Source organism: Panulirus ornatus, chromosome 4 (assembly GCF_036320965.1).
Source record: "Panulirus ornatus isolate Po-2019 chromosome 4, ASM3632096v1, whole genome shotgun sequence".
Taxonomy (NCBI): Eukaryota; Metazoa; Arthropoda; class Malacostraca; order Decapoda; family Palinuridae; genus Panulirus; species Panulirus ornatus.
Genome location: NC_092227.1, coordinates 87,502,733 through 87,522,850, shown reverse-complemented (window position 1 = coordinate 87,522,850; position 20,118 = coordinate 87,502,733). Strand labels below are relative to the sequence as shown.

The window sequence follows — 20,118 nt, the reverse complement described above, 5'->3', positions numbered from 1 at the left end:
GGTGGTTTGATCGAGTACGTAACTTAAGGGTAAGAGAGATGTGTGGAAATAAAAAGAGCGTGGTTGAGAGAGCATAAGAGGGTGTTTTGAAATGGTTTGGGCACATGGAGAGAATGAGTGAGGAAAGATTGACCAAGAGGATATATGTGTCGGAGGTGGAGGGAACGAGGAGAAGTGGGAGACCAAATTGGAGGTGGAAAGATGGAGTGAAAAAGATTTTGTGTGATCGGGGTCTGAACATGCAGGAGGGTGAAAGGAGGGCAAGGAATAGAGTGAATTGGATCGATGTGGTATACCGGGGTTGATGTGCTATCAGTGGATTGAATCAGGGCATGTGAAGCGTTTGGGGTAAACCATGGAAAGCTGTGTAGGTATGTATATTTGCGTGTGTGGACGTATGTATATACATGTGTATGGGGGTGGGTTGGGCCATTTCTTTCGTCTGTTTCCTTGCGCTACCTCGCAAGGTAGCGCAAGAGAACTGGGCCTTAGAGGGAATATCCTCACCTGACCCCCTTCTCTGTTGCTTCTTTTGGAAAATACGTGCAGGGAATACGTGGGAAGTATTCTTTCTCCCCTATCCCCAGGGATAATATATATATATATATACATATATATATAGCGTGGGGCTGGAAATCCTCCCCTCTCGTTTTTTTTTAATTTTCCAAAAGAGGGAACAGAGAAGGGGGCCGGGTGAGGATATTCCCTCAAATGCCCAGTCCTCCGTTCTTAACGCTACATCGCTATCGCGGGAAATGGCGAATAGTATGAAAAAAAATATATATACATATTATTATTATTATTATACTTTGTCGCTGTCTCCCGCGTTTGCGAGGTAGCGCAAGGAAACAGACGAAAGAAATGGCCCAACCCCCCCATACACATGTATATACATACGTCCACACACGCAAATATACATACCTACACAGCTTTCCATGGTTTACCCCAGACGCTTCACATGCCCCGATTCAATCCACTGACAGCACGTCAACCCCGGTATACCACATCGCTCCAATTCACTCTATTCCTTGCCCTCCTTTCACCCTCCTGCATGTTCAGGCCCCGATCACACAAAATCTTTTTCACTCCATCTTTCCACCTCCAATTTGGTCTCCCTCTTCTCCTCGTTCCCTCCACCTCCGACACATATATCCTCTTGGTCAATCTTTCCTCACTCATTCTCTCCATGTGCCCAAACCATTTCAAAACACCCTCTTCTGCTCTCTCAACCACGCTCTCTTTATTTCCACACATCTCTCTTACCCTTACGTTACTCACTCGATCAAACCACCTCACACCACACATTGTCCTCAAACATCTCATTTCCAGCACATCCATCCTCCTGCGCACAACTCTATCCATAGCCCACGCCTCGCAACCATACAACATTGTTGGAACCACTATTCCTTCAAACATACCCATTTTTGCTTTCCGAGATAATGTCCTCGACTTCCACACATTCTTCAAGGCCCCCAGAATTTTCGCCCCCTCCCCCACCCTATGATCCACTTCCGCTTCCATGGTTCCATCCGCTGCCAGATCCACTCCCAGATATCTAAAACACTTCACTTCCTCCAGTTTTTCTCCATTCAAACTCACCTCCCAATTGACTTGACCCTCAACCCTACTGTACCTAATAACCTTGCTCTTATTCACATTTACTCTTAACTTTCTTCTTCCACACACTTTACCAAACTCAGTCACCAGCTTCTGCAGTTTCTCACATGAATCAGCCACCAGCGCTGTATCATCAGCGAACAACAACTGACTCACTTCCCAAGCTCTCTCATCCCCAACAGACTTCATATTTGCCCCTCTTTCCAAAACTCTTGCATTTACCTCCCTAACAACCCCATCCATAAACAAATTAAACAACCATGGAGACATCACACACCCCTGCCGCAAACCTACATTCACTGAGAACCAATCACTTTCCTCTCTTCCTACACGTACACATGCCTTACATCCTCGATAAAAACTTTTCACTGCTTCTAACAACTTGCCTCCCACACCATATATTCTTAATACCTTCCACAGAGCATCTCTATCAACTCTATCATATGCCTTCTCCAGATCCATAAATGCTACATACAAATCCATTTGCTTTTCTAAGTATTTCTCACATACATTCTTCAAAGCAAACACCTGATCCACACATCCTCTACCACTTCTGAAACCACACTGCTCTTCCCCAATCTGATGCTCTGTACATGCCTTCACCCTCTCAATCAATACCCTCCCATATAATTTACCAGGAATACTCAACAAACTTATACCTCTGTAATTTGAGCACTCACTCTTACCCCCTTTGCCTTTGTACAATGGCACTATGCACGCATTCCGCCAATCCTCAGGCACCTCACCATGAGTCATACATACATTGAATAACCTTACCAACCAGTCAACAGTACTGTCACCCCCTTTCTTAATAAATTCCACTGCAATACCATCCAAACCTGCTGCTTTGCCGGCTTTCATCTTCCGCAAAGCTTTTACAACCTCTTCTCTGTTTACCAACTCATTTTCCCTAACCCTCGCACTTTGCACACCACCTCGACCAAAACACCCTATATCTGCCACTCTATCATCAAACACATTCAACAAGCCTTCAAAATACTCACTCCATCTCCTTCTCACATCACCACTACTTGTTATCATCTCCCCATTTGCGCCCTTCACTGAAGTTCCCATATATATATATATATATATATATATATATATATATATATATATATATATATATATATATCTGTTTCCTTGCGTTACCTCGCAAACGCGGGAGACTGCGACAAAGCAAAAAAAAAAAAATTATTCATTTATTGTACTCTGTCGCTGTCTCCCGTGTTAGCAGGGTAGCACAAAGAAACAGATGAAAGAATGGCCCAACCCACCCACGTACACATATATATATATATACACTTCCACACATGCACATATACATACCTATACATTTCAATGTATACATATATATATACATACACAGACACATACATATATACACATGTACATAATTCATACTTGCTGCCTTTATTCATTCCCGTTGCCACCCCGCCACACATGAAATGACACCATGCAATCATATGTTCCTGTGAAGCTGGCCATAAATGAAATCTCCATGAATTTTATACCCAAGGAGCTTATGATACCAAGAAGATACTGACTGGGATATTCTCATCCACTGATGAGAGTATCTAAAGTTACGAATCAGTTATTCAGAAGGATGAATTAACTATTTGTGCCCCAAGAAGCATAATGTTCTTTCGATTATTTTCAGGATGAAAACGTAAATGAAAAAGATATGTTTGCCTGAAAGCCATTATAAACCTTACTAAAGATGTTAAGAGTTTACTGTGAAACAAAAGGCTTTCAATAAAAATTTTTATTTAGCATCATTATTAAGCAAGCTGTACTTAACAGTGAAGTGGAAAAAAAACATATGTAAACAACTAGAAGGTGAGAAGCATAACAATTTGATGAGAAAATACAGTGTTGGCTCATCAGTTATCTGTGATATTAATGCTCAAAGTGAATAGCTATTCAAACTTTCTGCTGAATCAGAATTTAAATTAGAACAGCTAGACATCACCCTGAATAAATAATTAAAATTGCAGTGATCAAAATGCGCACCAGTTTCAGGTCCAATGCTAATGAAAAATCTTAGAGATTTTTATAATGAAAAACTTCATTGAATAATTTGTATAACCTGATGGTTGGTTTTTGTAAGTTTCATTATAATGCTGACTGATGTATTAGGTGAACAGAAATCTCCATGGATTTCAATGAAATGAATATAGCATACTTTCACCTGGACACTTGACCTTTAAATAATGATATCATTCCCCTGGTTCATATCCACATGGAAAAAATCATACAAAATATGACTACATTGTAGTAATTCATTGAAGAAAATACTCTAAAAATTAATATACTTTCCTCTTTTTGGAATGGGAGGATGCCAAGTGGATAGGAAAGGGGCACTGCTCCCTATCTATGTAAATATATCATAATTATGTTTTTTGTGTTTTCCAGGTGTAATATTTTATATGTACCTATTCAACGAACACACTGATGGGTCTTCAAGCCAGTATTTCACACTATACACTTTTTACAATCTTCTTACTTAATTTTTACAAATCACCTAAAGTACATAAATAACTGAACAAATAACCTTCTTTGTATCAAAAATATCAACACTAATACCACATAAATTGTTTCTTTTATTACAACATAAGTTCAACAATGAGCAAGTACATTTGCATCATGCCCAGATGATATAAATGCACTCTCTTTGATGTCCTGTGGGTATCAGAGATACATGATATTTTTCCAGGTGTGATGGCAGTGGGATGCTCATGACAACTATGGATACTTGGTGGGTATAAACATCCAATGGGATTTTAAAAAAGAGGCAGGAAAATTCAAGATGCCATGTCCTATAAGGTTCATCAGAAGACAACAGAAGGAGATTAAGGGTTAACTGGAAGTGCATTTACCTTAAATACTTTAGTATCAATCCACAGAATTAGAAAGGAGGTAATGATGATGATGGGAATAAACAAATTATCTTCCTATCACAGGAATATTACTAAGTCTTTGCAGTCAGGTTCTTAAGCAAGCTAAAACATTGCCAAAAATAAGTAAATTCCATACCTTAGTAAGGTTCTGTAGTGTGTGAGCTTGCTGGTCAGTGGTTTCCTGAAGTAAAGCCATAGTTGTGGTGAGGTTAGCAATCTGTGATAGCAATGCAGGGACTATCTTCTGATGCCAAGTCTCTAGGGTTGACAAGCGTTTGGTTACATTACTCAAGTTGGAGTCTGAATGTTCTATACTCTGAAAATTGAAGAATATTTGTAGTATTCTAATCACTAACAAAGACATTTCAGACAAATATGTATATGAAAGATATGAACATCAATTCAGTATCTAATCTGTTTGCAGACATAAGCAGACCTAGACTGATTTATCTATTTATATATTTATTATACTTAACGGACATCTCCCACGTTAGTGAGGAAGCGCAAGGAAACAGACAAGGGATGGCCCAACCCACCCACATACACATGTATATACATAAACGTGCAAACACGCATATATACATACATATACATTTCAAGATTTATCCCTGGGGATAGGGGAGAAAGAATACTTCCCACGTTTTCCCTGCATGTCGTAGAAGGCGACTAAAAGGGGAGGGAGCAGGGGGCTGGAAATCCTCCCCTCTCATTTTTAATTTTCCCAAAGAGGGAATGGAGAAGGGGGCCAAGTGAGGATATTTGCTCAAAGGCTCAGTCCTCTATTCTTAATGCTACCTTGCTAACGCAGGAAATGGCAAATAGTATTAGAAAAAAATTCAACATATACATACACAGACATATACATATAACACGTACATATCCATACTTGCTGCCTTCATCCACTCCCGTCGCCACCCCACCACACACAAAATAGCACACACACACACACACACACACATCCAGCGACGTAGCACCAGGAACAGACAAAAAAAGGCCACATTTGTTCACACTTATTCTCTAGCTTTCATGTGTAATGCATCAAAACAACAGATCCCTTTCCACATCCAGGCCCCATAGACCTTTCCATGGTTTACCCCAGATGCTTCACAAGCCCTGGTTCAATCTACTGACAGCATGTCGACCCCAGTATATCACATTGTTCCAACTCACTCTATTCCTTGCATGCCTTTCATCCTCCTGTATGTTCAGTCCCTGATTGCTCAAAATCTTTTTCACCCCATCCTTTCACCTCCAGTTTGTGGTTTTAATGGCACAATGCTATATGAGGGTTTGCTCTTCATGACAGGATCCACTTGAAAGCTTAAGATTACACTGTCAATCCTGACAAGTATCCTTAACCTTAACAGGGTATGTGCCCATACACTTTAAATTCTGTGAAGGAAGGAAACTCAAACTGAATCTTCAAAGCAAACAGAGTAAGAATGTCATCACTCATTTCTAAAAGGAAGAGAACGACACGAACCTCTGTTCATAAGGTTTCAAATGATTTAGAAACAGGAAAAGCCAGGAAAGTATCAATTCTTTCCTTATGAAAACCCTACATTTCTGAACCTTTATCCATCCCCCTGCATATGTGTCCCTCTGATATCATGAGAGCCCTCATCCACAGTCTGATTTGTCTGTCCAAAAACTCAGTAGGTATAAAGTGCTTGTACAAGCTATGGGCTCCATATATATTTTCCCTACTAGTGCACCATATCAGAGGTCTGTAAAGCTCTATTTTATCTCTTACTACATCTCTTTCTTTCACTGGAAAGGACCTGTTATCTGTGATACCAAGTGAAGTTTTGTTTATTTTCCCTATGGTGAATCTATTCCACAACTATATGTCTTGCAGACTTTTGAAGACCTTCACCAATAGAGACTCAATATCATTTTCAGGATCTGCTAGTGTTTTCCATAATCTCTTCCAAGGCATCATGTCAGTGGCTTTATCTAGGTCTATAAATGCCTTTTACGTATTTTCTTCCACTCCCAGGCCTTCTCTGTTACCATCATGGGAGAGGAGATATCTATAGTTCCCTTGTTTGATTACAACCAAATTGTTTTCTATATCTAATCAAAGAGAAAAATACTTTGTAAATAACTGAAATCTTAAAATTATAGGATACCATTAGGAAGCATTTCTTTATCCCATTATGCTAGTTTTATTGCAGTTAACCTAAACATATATTTTAGGGACTGTTCTCAGGCTTTACTTACAAGTGCTACACCACAAGTGAGAGGTCACTTTCAACAAGACTGTATTACTGTCAGTGGATGGAAAATCTTGTAGTCTCAGTGAGGACCTTTCTGCCCCAGATAAACTCAACTTATCTTGCTCCTACACGAATCACAGTCTCATAACTTCCACATGGATCACAGCCTCAAGGCTTTGGGATCTACATAAAAGGAATCCTGGAGTTGCACAGCTAACTAACTACTTCAAAGATTGTGACAAAAATCTGTCATGCCAAAAGACAAACTTTTTGTTTTGTAAGGTATCTGGAAAAATTAGGTAAACTTGTCTTCTACATCAGACTATATTTGGCAATAAAAAATGTATCAGGTTCAGAAAAGTGAAACATCAAATGAAAGTAAAAGTCTAAATAAGGTTGTACCAAATCACATACAAGTCTACACTGAATTCTTCAGAATGAACCACATTTGCAACAACTGCTCTTGTACATTACTAAAGTGAAAACCTGATTGTCTGACCATGATGAAACCTACAGCAAATATAATTGAGAAGTTGTATACCTGGACATTTTAAATAATGCTGTACAGTATTAAAATGATACAACAGAAATGAAAATGAAAATTAACATACTTTGCAATACTGTACTGTAAACGTTTACAAATACTCACCAAAAAAGATGTTCAAGTTCCTTTTTAAGGTCTTGTGATATACTGTAGGTGTAGGTGAAGTACAGCCTCCACTAAAGTTGTCTGACTCAGTATAGTCTAGCTCTAGGCTTACCTTTTTCACTGCTTTTTATGATGTTCATTTTTGCTAAATATTTATGACTACACACTTCTGTTTCCTTGTACTACTTCCCAACAACTTATCAATGCCCTCACACTGTTTTTAGCTGTCAGTGTGAAGGAATGACTTTTTTTTCACTGAAGTCCAGTATTAATGAAAGCACCCACCAGGGAACACAGTATTACCATAATTCCTTACAGTTATTCCATGCAGCTGTTTAAACATACCACAGTATCCAAACTGATCTGCTCTTCATACACACAAAGATAAGGAAAGACCCATCAAGACTTGTGCATGATATTCTTTTTACCTCAAGTTTATGCTTGTTAACTGAAGACTCATTGATGTGTGATACGAGGGAGGTGTTGATGGCAGTGATGACAGAGTTAATTGTATTCATCCTGTTTCTTAAGGTAACAACAGTTTCACCTAAAGTTGCTCCATTTCCTCCCCCTTCTCTCCCTACATCCATCAAAGTCTGATTTTGTAGCAAAGATATATCTTCCTGCAAAAGTGAATAAGCATTACTTTTCCAAGCCTTGTCTCACACTACAATTTGTAATATAATCATCTGAGAGATGGAAAGTACATATTACTGTTATTAAATCTCTAAACAATTAAACAAGTCAAAAGTTCACACAATAACTGACATCTCACTCCAATCGTTATTATATAAGTTAAATACCACACAAATTATTTATACTGAGCTTACTGTGATTAAAGGTATAAATATGTGCATCAAAACTGGCCCAAAATATCACAAAATTACCTCAGAGCCAGCATGAATTACCTAAATACTTGTATGAAATACCCCATCTGTAGACAATGAATTAGCATACTTAACATTAATTTTGTTTTGAAATACATTACGTCAATAAACAAAAATCACATACTAACCCAATGGCTACACTATTTGCACCAAATACAAGGAGCATCACAATACCTCCAAAACAAGTACAATAATTACATTCAGAAATTATCTTATATCATTGCCCCAGAACTTCTTAATTGAAAGGGTCCTGGAGTTACTCTAGGATCTTTTTTCCATGAGCTCATACAGCTCCAAGGCTGAACTACTTATAGTAACAGGGATATGACAGATTCCTTTTCAGTTAAAAGTTCTTTGATGAGATAGTATTCCCTTTCATTAAGTGCGATGAATACAGTCTCGTCAAAGGCAACTTTTCACTCACAGTGTAACCTCGAGAAGGCAGGGTCCAATTACACCCAATAGCTGCATAAAATGGTGAAACAATACCAGCAAACAGTATCACTTCAGAACCTACAAAAATTACTTATACTTAAGCAACATAATGATATTAGAATAGGACAAGAATCAAATGCTTTGTTTAAACATGTTAAAAATTAAGACCAATGTACTGACTGGAGTGATGCTAATTCAGTTATTAACTGAAACTCCTTTAACAAGAGAAATATCACTGAATCTTTTATTATCAAATACACAAAGAATGGTAACATCAATTTAGTGAAGGTCTAAACAAACTTGATAACTTTGTTGTAGGCAAAATTTGTAAACAATTTCCTTTCCTGTCCACATAATAAAATTCTATGACACGCATGATGCCAGACCCAAACACCACCATCCAGTAACACTTGTTTACCAATGGTGTCTCAGCTATGTCTCTTCCTTGTATATCAACTGACTGTTCTACATCTATTTCATTCTGGTATCTCATCTAACAATGTGATCATCACAAAACCTATCATGTTTCATTTTCCTCATGATTATATATATACATGGTAGAGGATGTGTGGATCAGGTGTTTCCTTTGAAGAATGTATGTGAGAAATACGTAGAGAAGCAGATGGATTTGTATGTAGCATTGATGGATCTGGAGAAGGTATATGATAGGGTTGATAGAGATGCTTTGTGGAAGGTTTTAAGAGTATATGGTGTGGGAGGTAAGTTGCTAGAAGCAGTGAAAAGTTTTTACCAAGGATGTAAGGCATGTGTAGAGAGGAGAGTGATTGGTTCCATCTGTGGTAGGGGTGTGTGATGCCCCCTTGCTTGTTTAATTTGTTTATGGATGGGGTGGTTAAGGAGGTAAAAGCAAGAGTTTTAGAAAGAGGGGCGAGTATGCAGTCTGTTGGAGATGAGATGGCCTGGGAGGTGAGTCACTTGTTGTTCGCTGATGATACGGCTGTAGTGGCTGATTCGTGTGAGAAACTGCAGAAGTTGGTGACTTGACTTTGGAAAAATGTGTGAAAGGAGAAAGTTGAGAGTGAATATAAATAAGAGCAAGGTTATTAGGTTCAATAGGTTTGAGGGACAAGTTAACTAGGATGTAAGTTTGAATGGAGAAAAATTGGAGGAAATGAAGTGTTTTAGATATCTGGGAGTGGATTTAGCAGCAGATGGAACCATGGAGCAAAATGGGCATGTTTTAATGAATAGTAGTTCCAACAATGTTATATGGTTGCGAGGCATGGGCTGTGGATAAGGTTGTATGCAGGAAGGTGGATGTAATGGAAATGAAATGTTTTAGGACAATATGTAGTGAGAGGTGGTTTGATCAGTAAGTAAGTTAAGGATAAGTAATGAAAGAGAGATGAATGGAAATAAAAAGAGTGTGGTTTAGAGAGGAGAAGGGGATGTGTTGAAATGCTTTAGGCATATGGAGAGAATGAGTGAGGAAAGATTGACAGAGAGGATATGTGTGTCAGAGGTGAAGGGAACAAGGAGAAGCAGGAGACCAAATTGGAGGTGGAAGGATGGAGTGAAAAAGATTTTGAGCGATCAGAGCCTGAGCATACAAGAGGGTGAGAGGCGTGCAGGGAATAGAGTGAATTGGAACGATGTGGTATACCAGGGTTGATGTGCTGTTAATGGACTGAACCAGGGCATGTGAAATGTCTTTGGTAAACCAGGGAAAAGTCTGTGGGGCCTGGATGTGGATAGGGAGCTGTGGTTTCAGTGCATTACATATGACAGTTAGAGAACGAGTGTGAACAAATGTGGCTTTTTTTTTGTCTGTTTTCTTGGAGCTACCTTGCTGAAGCATGGGGTAGTGATGCTGTTTCCTGTGGGGCAGGGGGCGCCAGGAATGGATGAAGGCAAGCAAGTCTGAATATGTACATGTATATATATATATGTATATGTCTGTGTATGTGTATGTATATATGTGTATATGTGTATATCTTGACATGTATATGTTTATGTATGTGTATGTGCGTGTATGTGTACGAGTAGGAAGGGAGGAAAGTGATTGGTTCCCAGTGAATGTCGGTTTGCGGCAGGGGTACGTGATGTCTCCATGGTTGTTTAATTTTTTCATGGATGGGGTTGTTAGGGAGGTGAATGCAAGAGTTTTGGAGGGTGGGGCAAGTATGCAGTCTGTTGTCGATCAGAGGGCTTGGGAAGTGTGTCAGGAGTTGTTCGCTGATGATACAGCACTGGTGGCTGATTCGAGTGAGAAACTGCAAAAGTTGGTGACTAAGTTTGGTAAGGTGTCTGAAAGAAGAAAGCTGAGAGTAAATGTGAATAGAGCAAGGTTATTAGGTTCAGAAGGGTTGAGGGACAAGTAAATTGAGAGGTAAGTTTGAATGGAGAAAAACTGGAGGAAGTAAAGTGTTTTAGATATCTGGGAGTGGATTTAGCAGCGGACGGAGCAATGGAAGCGGAAGTGAATCACAGAATGGGGAAGGAGGCGAAGGTTCTGGGAGCAATGAAGAATGTGTGAAAGGCAAGAACGTTATCTTGGAGAGCAAAAAAGGGTATATTTGAAGGAATAGTGGTTCCAACAATGTTATATGGTTGCGAGGCACGGGGTATAGATAGGGTTGTGCGGAGGAGGGTGGATGTGCTGGAAATGAAATGTCTGAAGACAATATGTGGTGTGAGGTGGTTTGATCGAGTAAGTAATGAAAGGGTAAGAGAGATGTGTGGTAATAAAAAGTGTGTGGTTGAGAGAGCAGAAGAGGATGTACTGAAATGGTTTGATCACATGGAGAGAATGAGTGAGGAAAGACTGACTAAGAGGATATATGTATCAGAGGTGGAAGGAACGATAAGAAGTGGGAGACCAAATTGGAGGTGGAAAGATGGAGTGAAAATGATTTTGAGTGATCGGGGCCTGAACATGCAGGAGGGTGAAAGGCGGGCAAGGAATAGAGTGAATTGGATCGAAGTGGTATACCAGGGTCGACGTGCTGTCAATGGATTGAATCAGGGCATGTGAAGCGTCTGGGGTAAACCATGGAAAGTTCTGTGGGGGCTGGATGTGGAAAGGGAGCTGTGGTTTCGGGCATTATTACATGACAGCTAGAGACTGAGTGTGAACGAATGGGGCCTTTGTAACTGTGAGCATTATGATATATTTTCTATGATTATCTGAAGTATAGATGTATTTGAATATCTTATCTTTCAATTTTAAAACAAAAAGATTTTGGAGCTAAAAAATACCCTGAACTATTACCTTCAATTTTTAGCATTTTTCTCAGAAAAATAGATTTCCTTTAAATACTCCTTATAGGAAGAATTTTTCATGCTGAATACAAATCTGGTGCTAAAATATCGTTTAGTCGCCCTTATAACTTTCATCTAAGCTGTTAAATAAAGTCAATTATATAATATTTTCTGCTTATTTGTATCTTATTTACTGGGTATGTATCGCTACCTGAGAGGATTATGATATATTTTCCTTGATTATTTCAAGTATAGAAGTGTCTGATTATCTCATCTTTCAATTTTGAAACAAAAAGTTTTTGGAGCTAAAAAACACCCTCAATTTTTAGCATTTTTCTCAGAAAAATAGATTTCCTTTAAAAACTCATTATAGGAAGAATTTTTCATGCTGAATACAAATCTGGTGTTAAAATATCGTTTAGCGCCTTTATAACTTTCATCTAAGCAGTTAAATTGAGTCAATTTTTAAATATTTTTTGCTCCTTTGCATCTCATTTATAGGGCATGTATCGTTATCTGAGAGAATTACGATATATTTTCCTGGATCATTTCAAGTATAGAAGTGTTTGATTATCTCATCTTTCAGTTTTGAAACAAAAAGTTTTTGGAGCTAAAGATTAACCTGAACTATTACCTTCACTTTTTGGCACTTTTCTCAGAAAATAAATTTTCTTTAAAACCTCATTATAGGAAGTCATTTTCATGCTGAATACAAATCTGGTGTTAAAACATCGTTTAGTCGCCATTATGACATTCATATTAGTTATTGAATGAAGACAATTTTGAGATATTTTTTGCTTCATTGCATTGTATTTACTGGGTATATATCAGTAACTGTGAGCATTATGATATATTTTCTATGATTATTTGAAATATAGCTGTATTTGAATATCTTATCTTTCAATTTTAAAACAAAAAGATTTTGGAGCTAAAACTTTTAGCATTTTTCTCAGAAAAATAGATTTCCTTTAAAAACTCATTAAAGGAAGAATTTTTCATGCTGAAAACAAATCTGGTGTTAAAATATCGTTTAGTCGCCCTTATAACTTTCATCTAAGCTGTTAAATAAAGTCAATTTTATATTATTTTCTGCTTCTTTGTATCGTATTTACTGGGTATGTATCGCTATCTGAGAGGATTATGATATATTTTCCTTGAATATTTCAAGTATAGAAGTCTCTGATTATCTCATCTTTCAATTTTGAAGCAAAAAGTTTTTGGAGCTAAAGGTTACCTTCAATTTTCGGCACTTTTCTCAGATAAATACATTTTCGTAAAACCTGATTATAAGAAGTAATTTTTATGCTGAATATAAACCTGGAGTTAAAACATCGTTTAGTCGCCAATATGAAAATCATACAAGCTATTAAATGAAGTCAATTTTGAGATATTTTTTGCTCTCTTCCATCGTATTTACTGGGTATATTTTAGTAAGTGAGAGCATTATGATATATTTTCTATGATTATGTTTAGTCTAGATGTGTTTGAATATCTTAGCTTTCAATTTTAAAACAAAAAGTTTTTGGAGCTAAAAAATACCCTGAACTATTACCTTCAATTTTTAGCATTTTTCTCAGAAAAATTGATTTCCTTTAAAAACTCATTATAGGACGAATTTTTCATGCTGAATACAAATCTGGTGTTAAAATATCGTTTAGCGCCTTTATAACTTTCATCTAAGCTTTTATATTAAGTCAATTTTCAAATATTTTTTGCTCCTTTGCATCGCATTTATAGGGTATGTATCGTTATCTGAGAGAATTATGATATATTTTCCTGGATTATTTCAAGTATAGAAGTGTTTGATTATCTCATCTTTCAGTTTTGAAACAAAAAGTTTTTAGAGGTAAAGATTAACCTGAACTATTACCTTCGCTTTTTGGCGCTTTTCTCAGAAAATACATTTTTTTTAAAACCTCATTATAGGAAGTCATTTTCATGCTGAATACAAATCTGGTGTTAAAATATCGTTTGGTCGCCATTATGAGTCATATTAGTTATTGAATGAAGTCAATTTTGAGATATTTTTTGCTTCCATGCATCGTATCTACTGGGTATATATCAGTAACTGTGAGCATTATGATATATTTTCTTTTTTTGCTTCCATGCATCGTATCTACTGGGTATATATCAGTAACTGTGAGCATTATGATATATTTTCTATGATTATTTGAAATATAGATGTATTTAAATATCTTATCTTTCAATTCTAAAACAAAAAAGATTTTGGAGCTAAAAAATACCATGAACTATCAACTTCAATTTTTAGCATTTTTCTCAGAAAAATAGATTTCCTTTAAAAACTCATTATAGGAAGAATTTTTCATGCTGAATACAAATCTGGTGTTAAAATATCGTTTAGTCGCCCTTATAACTTTCATCTAAGCTGTTAAATAAAGTCAATTTTATAATATTTTCTGCTTCTTTGTATCGTATTTACTGGGTATGTATCGCTATCTGAGAGGATTATGATACATTTTCCTTGAATATTTCAAGTATAGAAGTCTCTGATTATCTCACCTTTCAATTTTGAAGCAAAAAGTTTTTGGAGCTAAAGATTACCCTGAACTATTACCTTCAATTTTTGGCACTTTTCTCAGATAAATACATTTTCTTAAAACCTCATTATAAGAAGTAATTTTTATGCTGAATATAAACCTGGAGTTAAAACATCGTTTAGTCGCCAATATGAAAATCATAGAAGCTATTAAATGAAGTCAATTTTGAGATATTTTTTGCTCTCTTCCATCGTATTTACTGGGTATATTTTAGTAAGTGAGAGCATTATGATATATTTTCTATGATTATGTTTAGTCTAGATGTGTTTGAATATCTTATCTTTCAATTTTAAAACAAAAAGTTTTTGGAGCTAAAAAATACCCTGAACTATTACCTTCAATTTTTAGCATTTTTCTCAGAAAAATTGATTTCCTTTAAAAACTCATTATAGGAAGAATTTTTCATGCTGAATACAAATCTGGTGTTAAAATATCGTTTAGCGCCTTTATAACTTTCATCTAAGCTTTTACATTAAGTCAATCTTTAAATATTTTTTGCTCCTTTGCATCGCATTTATAGGGTATGTATCGTTATCTGAGAGAATTATGATATATTTTCCTGGATTATTTCAAGTATAGAAGTGTTTGATTATCTCATCTTTCAGTTTTGAAACAAAAAGTTTTTGGAGCTAAAGTTTAACCTGAACTATTACTTCGCTTTTTGGCACTTTTCTCAGAAAATACATTTTCTTTAAAACCTCATTATAGGAAGTCATTTTCATGCTGAATACAAATCTGGTGTTAAAACATCGTTTAGTCGCCATTATAAGATTCATATTAGTTATTGAATGAAGTGAATTTTGAGATATTTTTTGCTTCCATGCATCGTATTTACTGGGTATATATCAGTAACTGTGAGCATTATGATATATTTTCTATGATTATTTGAAATATAGATGTATTTGAATATCTTATCTTTCAATATTAAAAAAAAAAAGATTTTGGAGCTAAAAAATACCCTGAACTATCAACTTCAATTTTTAGCATTTTTCTCAGAAAAATAGATTTCCTTTAAAAACACACTATAGGAAAAATTTTTCATGCTGAATACAAATCTGGTGTTAAAATATCGTTTAGTCGCCCTTATAACTTTCATCTAAGCTGTTAAATAAAATCAATTTTATAATATTTTCTGCTTCTTTGTATCGTATCTACTGGGTATGTATCGCTATCTGAGAGGATTATGATATATTTTCCTTGATTATTTCAAGTATAGAAGTCTCTGATTATCTCATCTTTCAATTTTGAAACAAAAAGTTTTTGGAGCTAAAAAATACCCTGAACTATTACCTTCAATTTTTGGCATTTTTCTCAGAAAAATAGATTTCCTTTAAAAACTCATTATAGGAAGAATTTTTCATGCTGAATACAAATCTGGTGTTAAAATATCGTTTAGTCGCCCTTATAACTTTCATCTAAGCTGTTAAATAAAGTCAATTTTATAATATTTTCTGCTTCTTTGTAACGTATTTACTGGGTATGTATCGCTATCTGAGAGGATTATGATACATTTTCCTTGAATATTTCAAGTATAAAAGTCTCTGATTATCTCACCTTTCAATTTTGAAGCAAAACGTTTTTGGAGCTAAAGATTACCCTGAACTATTACCTTCAATTTTTGGCACTTTTCTCAGACAAATACATTTTCTTAAAACCTCATTATAAGAAGTAATTTTTATGCTGAATATAAACCTGGAGTTAAAACATCGTTTAGTCGCCAATATGAAAATCATAGAAGCTATTAAATGAAGTCAATTTTGAGATATTTTTTGCTCTCTTCCATCGTATTTAATGGGTATATTTTAGTAAGTGAGAGCATTATGATATATTTTCTATGATTATGTTTAGTCTAGATGTGTTTGAATATCTTAGCTTTCAATTTTAAAACAAAAAGTTTTTGGAGCTAAAAAATACCCTTCAATTTTTAGCATTTTTCTCAGAAAAATAGATTTCCTTTAAAAACTCATTATAGGACGAATTTTTCATGCTGAATACAAATCTGGTGTTAAAATATCGTTTAGCGCCTTTATAACTTTCATCTAAGCTTTTATATTAAGTCAATTTTTAAATATTTTTTGCTCCTTTGCATCGCATTTATAGGGTATGTATCGTTATCTGAGAGAATTATGATATATTTTCCTGGATTATTTCAAGTATAGAAGTGTTTGATTATCTCATCTTTCAGTTTTGAAACAAAAAGTTTTTAGAGCTAAAGATTAACCTGAACTATTACCTTCGCTTTTTGGCACTTTTCTCAGAAAATACATTTTCTTTAAAACCTCATTATAGGATGTCATTTTCATGCTGAATACAAATCTGGTGTTAAAACATCGTTTGGTCGCCATTATGAGAGTCATATTAGTTATTGAATGAAGTCAATTTTGAGATATTTTTTGCTTCCATGCATCGTATTTACTAGGTATATATCAGTAACTGTGAGCATTATGATATATTTTCTATGATTATTTGAAATATAGATGTATTTAAATATCTTATCTTTCAATTTTAAAACAAAAAAGATTTTGGAGCTAAAAAATACCCTGAACTTCAATTTTTAGCATTTTTCTCAGAAAAATAGATTTCCTTTAAAAACTCATTATAGGAAGAATTTTTCATGCTGAATACAAATCTGGTGTTAAAATATCGTTTAGTCGCCCTTATAACTTTCATCTAAGCTGTTAAATAAAGTCAATTTTATAATATTTTCTGCTTCTTTGTATCGTATTTACTGGGTATGTATCGCTATCTGAGAGGATTATGATACATTTTCCTTGAATATTTCAAGTATAAAAGTCTCTGATTATCTCACCTTTCAATTTTGAAGCAAAACGTTTTTGGAGCTAAAGATTACCCTGAACTATTACCTTCAATTTTTGGCACTTTTCTCAGATAAATACATTTTCTTAAAACCTCATTATAAGAAGTAATTTTTATGCTGAATATAAACCTGGAGTTAAAACATCGTTTAGTCGCCAATATGAAAATCACAGAAACTATTAAATGAAGTCAATTTTGAGATATTTTTTGCTCTCTTCCATCGTATTTACTGGGTATATTTTAGTAAGTGAGAGCAATATGATATATTTTCTATGATTATGTTTAGTCTAGATGTGTGTGAATATCTTATCTTTCAATTCTAAAACAAAAAGTTTTTGGAGCTAAAAAATACCCTGAACTATCAACTTCAATTTTTAGCATTTTTCTCAGAAAAATAGATTTCCTTTAAAAACTCATTATAGGAAGAATTTTTCATGCTGAATACAAATCTGGTGTTAAAATATCGTTTAGTCGCACTTATTACTTTCATCTAAGCTGTTAAATAAAGTCAATTTTATAATATTTTCTGCTTCTTCGTATCGTATTTACTGGGTATGTATCGCTATCTGAGAGGATTATGATACATTTTCCTTGATTATTTCAAGTATACAATTCTCTGATTATCTCATCTTTCAATTTTGAAACAAAGAGTTTTTGGAGCTAAAAAATACCCTGAACTATTACCTTCAATTTTTGGCATTTTTCTCAGAAAAATAGATTTCCTTTAAAAACTCATTATAGGAAGAATTTTTCATGCTGAAAAAAAAATCTGGTGTTAAAATATCGTTTAGTCGCCCTTATAACTTTCATCTAAGCTGTTAAATAAAGTCAATTTTATAATATTTTCTGCTTCTTTGTATCCTATTTACTGGGTATGTATCGCTATCTGAGAGGATTATGATATATTTTCCTTGAATGTTTCAAGTATAGAACTCTCTGATTATCTCATCTTTCAATTTTGAAGCAAAAAGTTTTTGGAGCAAAAGATTACCCTGAACTATTACCTTCAATTTTTGGCACTTTTCTCAGATAAATAACATTTTCTTAAAACCTCATTATAAGAAGTAATTTTTATGCTGAATATAAACCTGGAGTTAAAACATCGTTTAGTTGCCAATATGAAAATCATAGAATCTATTAAATGAAGTCAATTTTGAGATATTTTTTGCTCTCTTCCATCGTATTTAATGGGTATATTTTAGTAAGTGAGAGCATTATGATATATTTTCTATGATTATGTTTAGTCTAGATGTGTTTGAATATCTTAGCTTTCAATTTTAAAACAAAAAGTTTTTGGAGCTATAAAATATCCTGAACAATTACCTTCAATTTTTAGCATTTTTCTCAGAAAAATTGATTTCCTTTAAAAACTCATTATAGGAAGAATTTTTCATGCTGAATACAAATCTGGTGTTAAAATATCGTGTAGCGCCTTTATAACTTTCATCTAAGCTTTTACATTAAGTCAATTTTTAAATATTTTTTGCTCCTTTGCATTGCATTTATAGTGTATGTATCTTTATCTGAGAGAATTATGATATATTTTCCTGGATTATTTCAAGTATAGAAGTGTTTGATTATCTCATCTTTCAGTTTTGAAACAAAATGTTTTTAGAGCTAAAGATTAACCTGAACTATTACCTTCGCTTTTTGGCACTTTTCTCAGAAAATACATTTTCTTTAAAACTCATTATAGGAAGTCATTTTCATGCTGAATACAAATCTGGTGTTAAAACATCGTTCAGTCGCCATTATGAGAGTCATATTAATTATTGAATGAAGTCAATTTTGAGATATTTTTTGCTTCCATGCATCGTATTTACTGGGTATATATCAGTAACTGTGAGCATTATGATATATTTTCTATGATTATTTGAAATATAGATGTATTTGAATATCTTATCTTTCAGTTTTAAAACAAAAAAGATTTTGGAGCTAAAAAATACCCTGAACTATCAACTTCAATTTTTAGCATTATTCTCAGAAAAATAGATTTCCTTTAAAAACTGATTATAGGAAGAATTTTTCATGCTGAATACAAATCTGGTGTTAAAATATCGTTTAGTCGCCCTTATAACTTTCATCTAAGCTGTTAAATAAAGTCAATTTTATAATATTTTCTGCTTCTTTGTATCGTATTTACTGGGTATGTATCGCTATCTCAGAGGACTATGATATATTTTCCTTGTTTATTTCAAGTATACAAGTCTCTGATTATCTCATCTTTCAATTTTGAAACAAAAAGTTTTTGGAGCTAAAAAATACCCTGAACTATTACCTTCAATTTTTGGCATTTTTCTCAGAAAAATATATTTCCTTTAAAAACTCATTAAAGAAAGAATTTTTCATGCTGAAAACAAATCTGGTGTTAAAATATCGTTTAGTCGCCCTTATAACTTTCATCTAAGCTGTTAAATAAACTCAATTTTATAATATTTTCTGCTTCTTTGTATCGTATTTACTGGGTATGTATCGCTATCTGATAGGATTATGATATATTTTCCCTGAATATTTCAAGTATAGAAGTCCCTGATTATCTCATCTTTCAATTTTGAAGCAAAAAGTTTTTGGAGCAAAAGATTACCCTGAACTATTACCTTCAATTTTTGGCACTTTTCTCAGATAAATAACATTTTCTTAAAACCTCATTATAAGAAGTAATTTTTATGCTGAATATAAACCTGGAGTTAAAACATCGTTTAGTTGCCAATATGAAAATCATAGAAGCTATTAAATGAAGTCAATTTTGAGATATTTTTTGCTCTCTTCCATCGTATTTAATGGGTATATTTTAGGAAGTGAGAGCATTATGATATA

At 34.5% G+C, this 20,118-nt stretch overlaps 1 protein-coding gene across 2 annotated transcripts in view; it reads right to left on the bottom strand.

Moving 5' to 3' along the window:
• Positions 1-20,118, bottom strand: part of LOC139746169 (uncharacterized) — a 339,213-nt gene that overhangs the window by 25,648 nt on the left and 293,447 nt on the right. For both annotated transcript variants that reach the window (XM_071657053.1, XM_071657044.1), the window contains exons 5-6: positions 7,811-8,005; positions 4,651-4,830 (exon numbers count right to left, since the gene is read on the bottom strand). In XM_071657053.1, the coding sequence (XP_071513154.1) occupies positions 4,651-4,830; positions 7,811-8,005 (375 nt within the window). The remainder of the gene's footprint in view (positions 1-4,650; positions 4,831-7,810; positions 8,006-20,118) is intronic.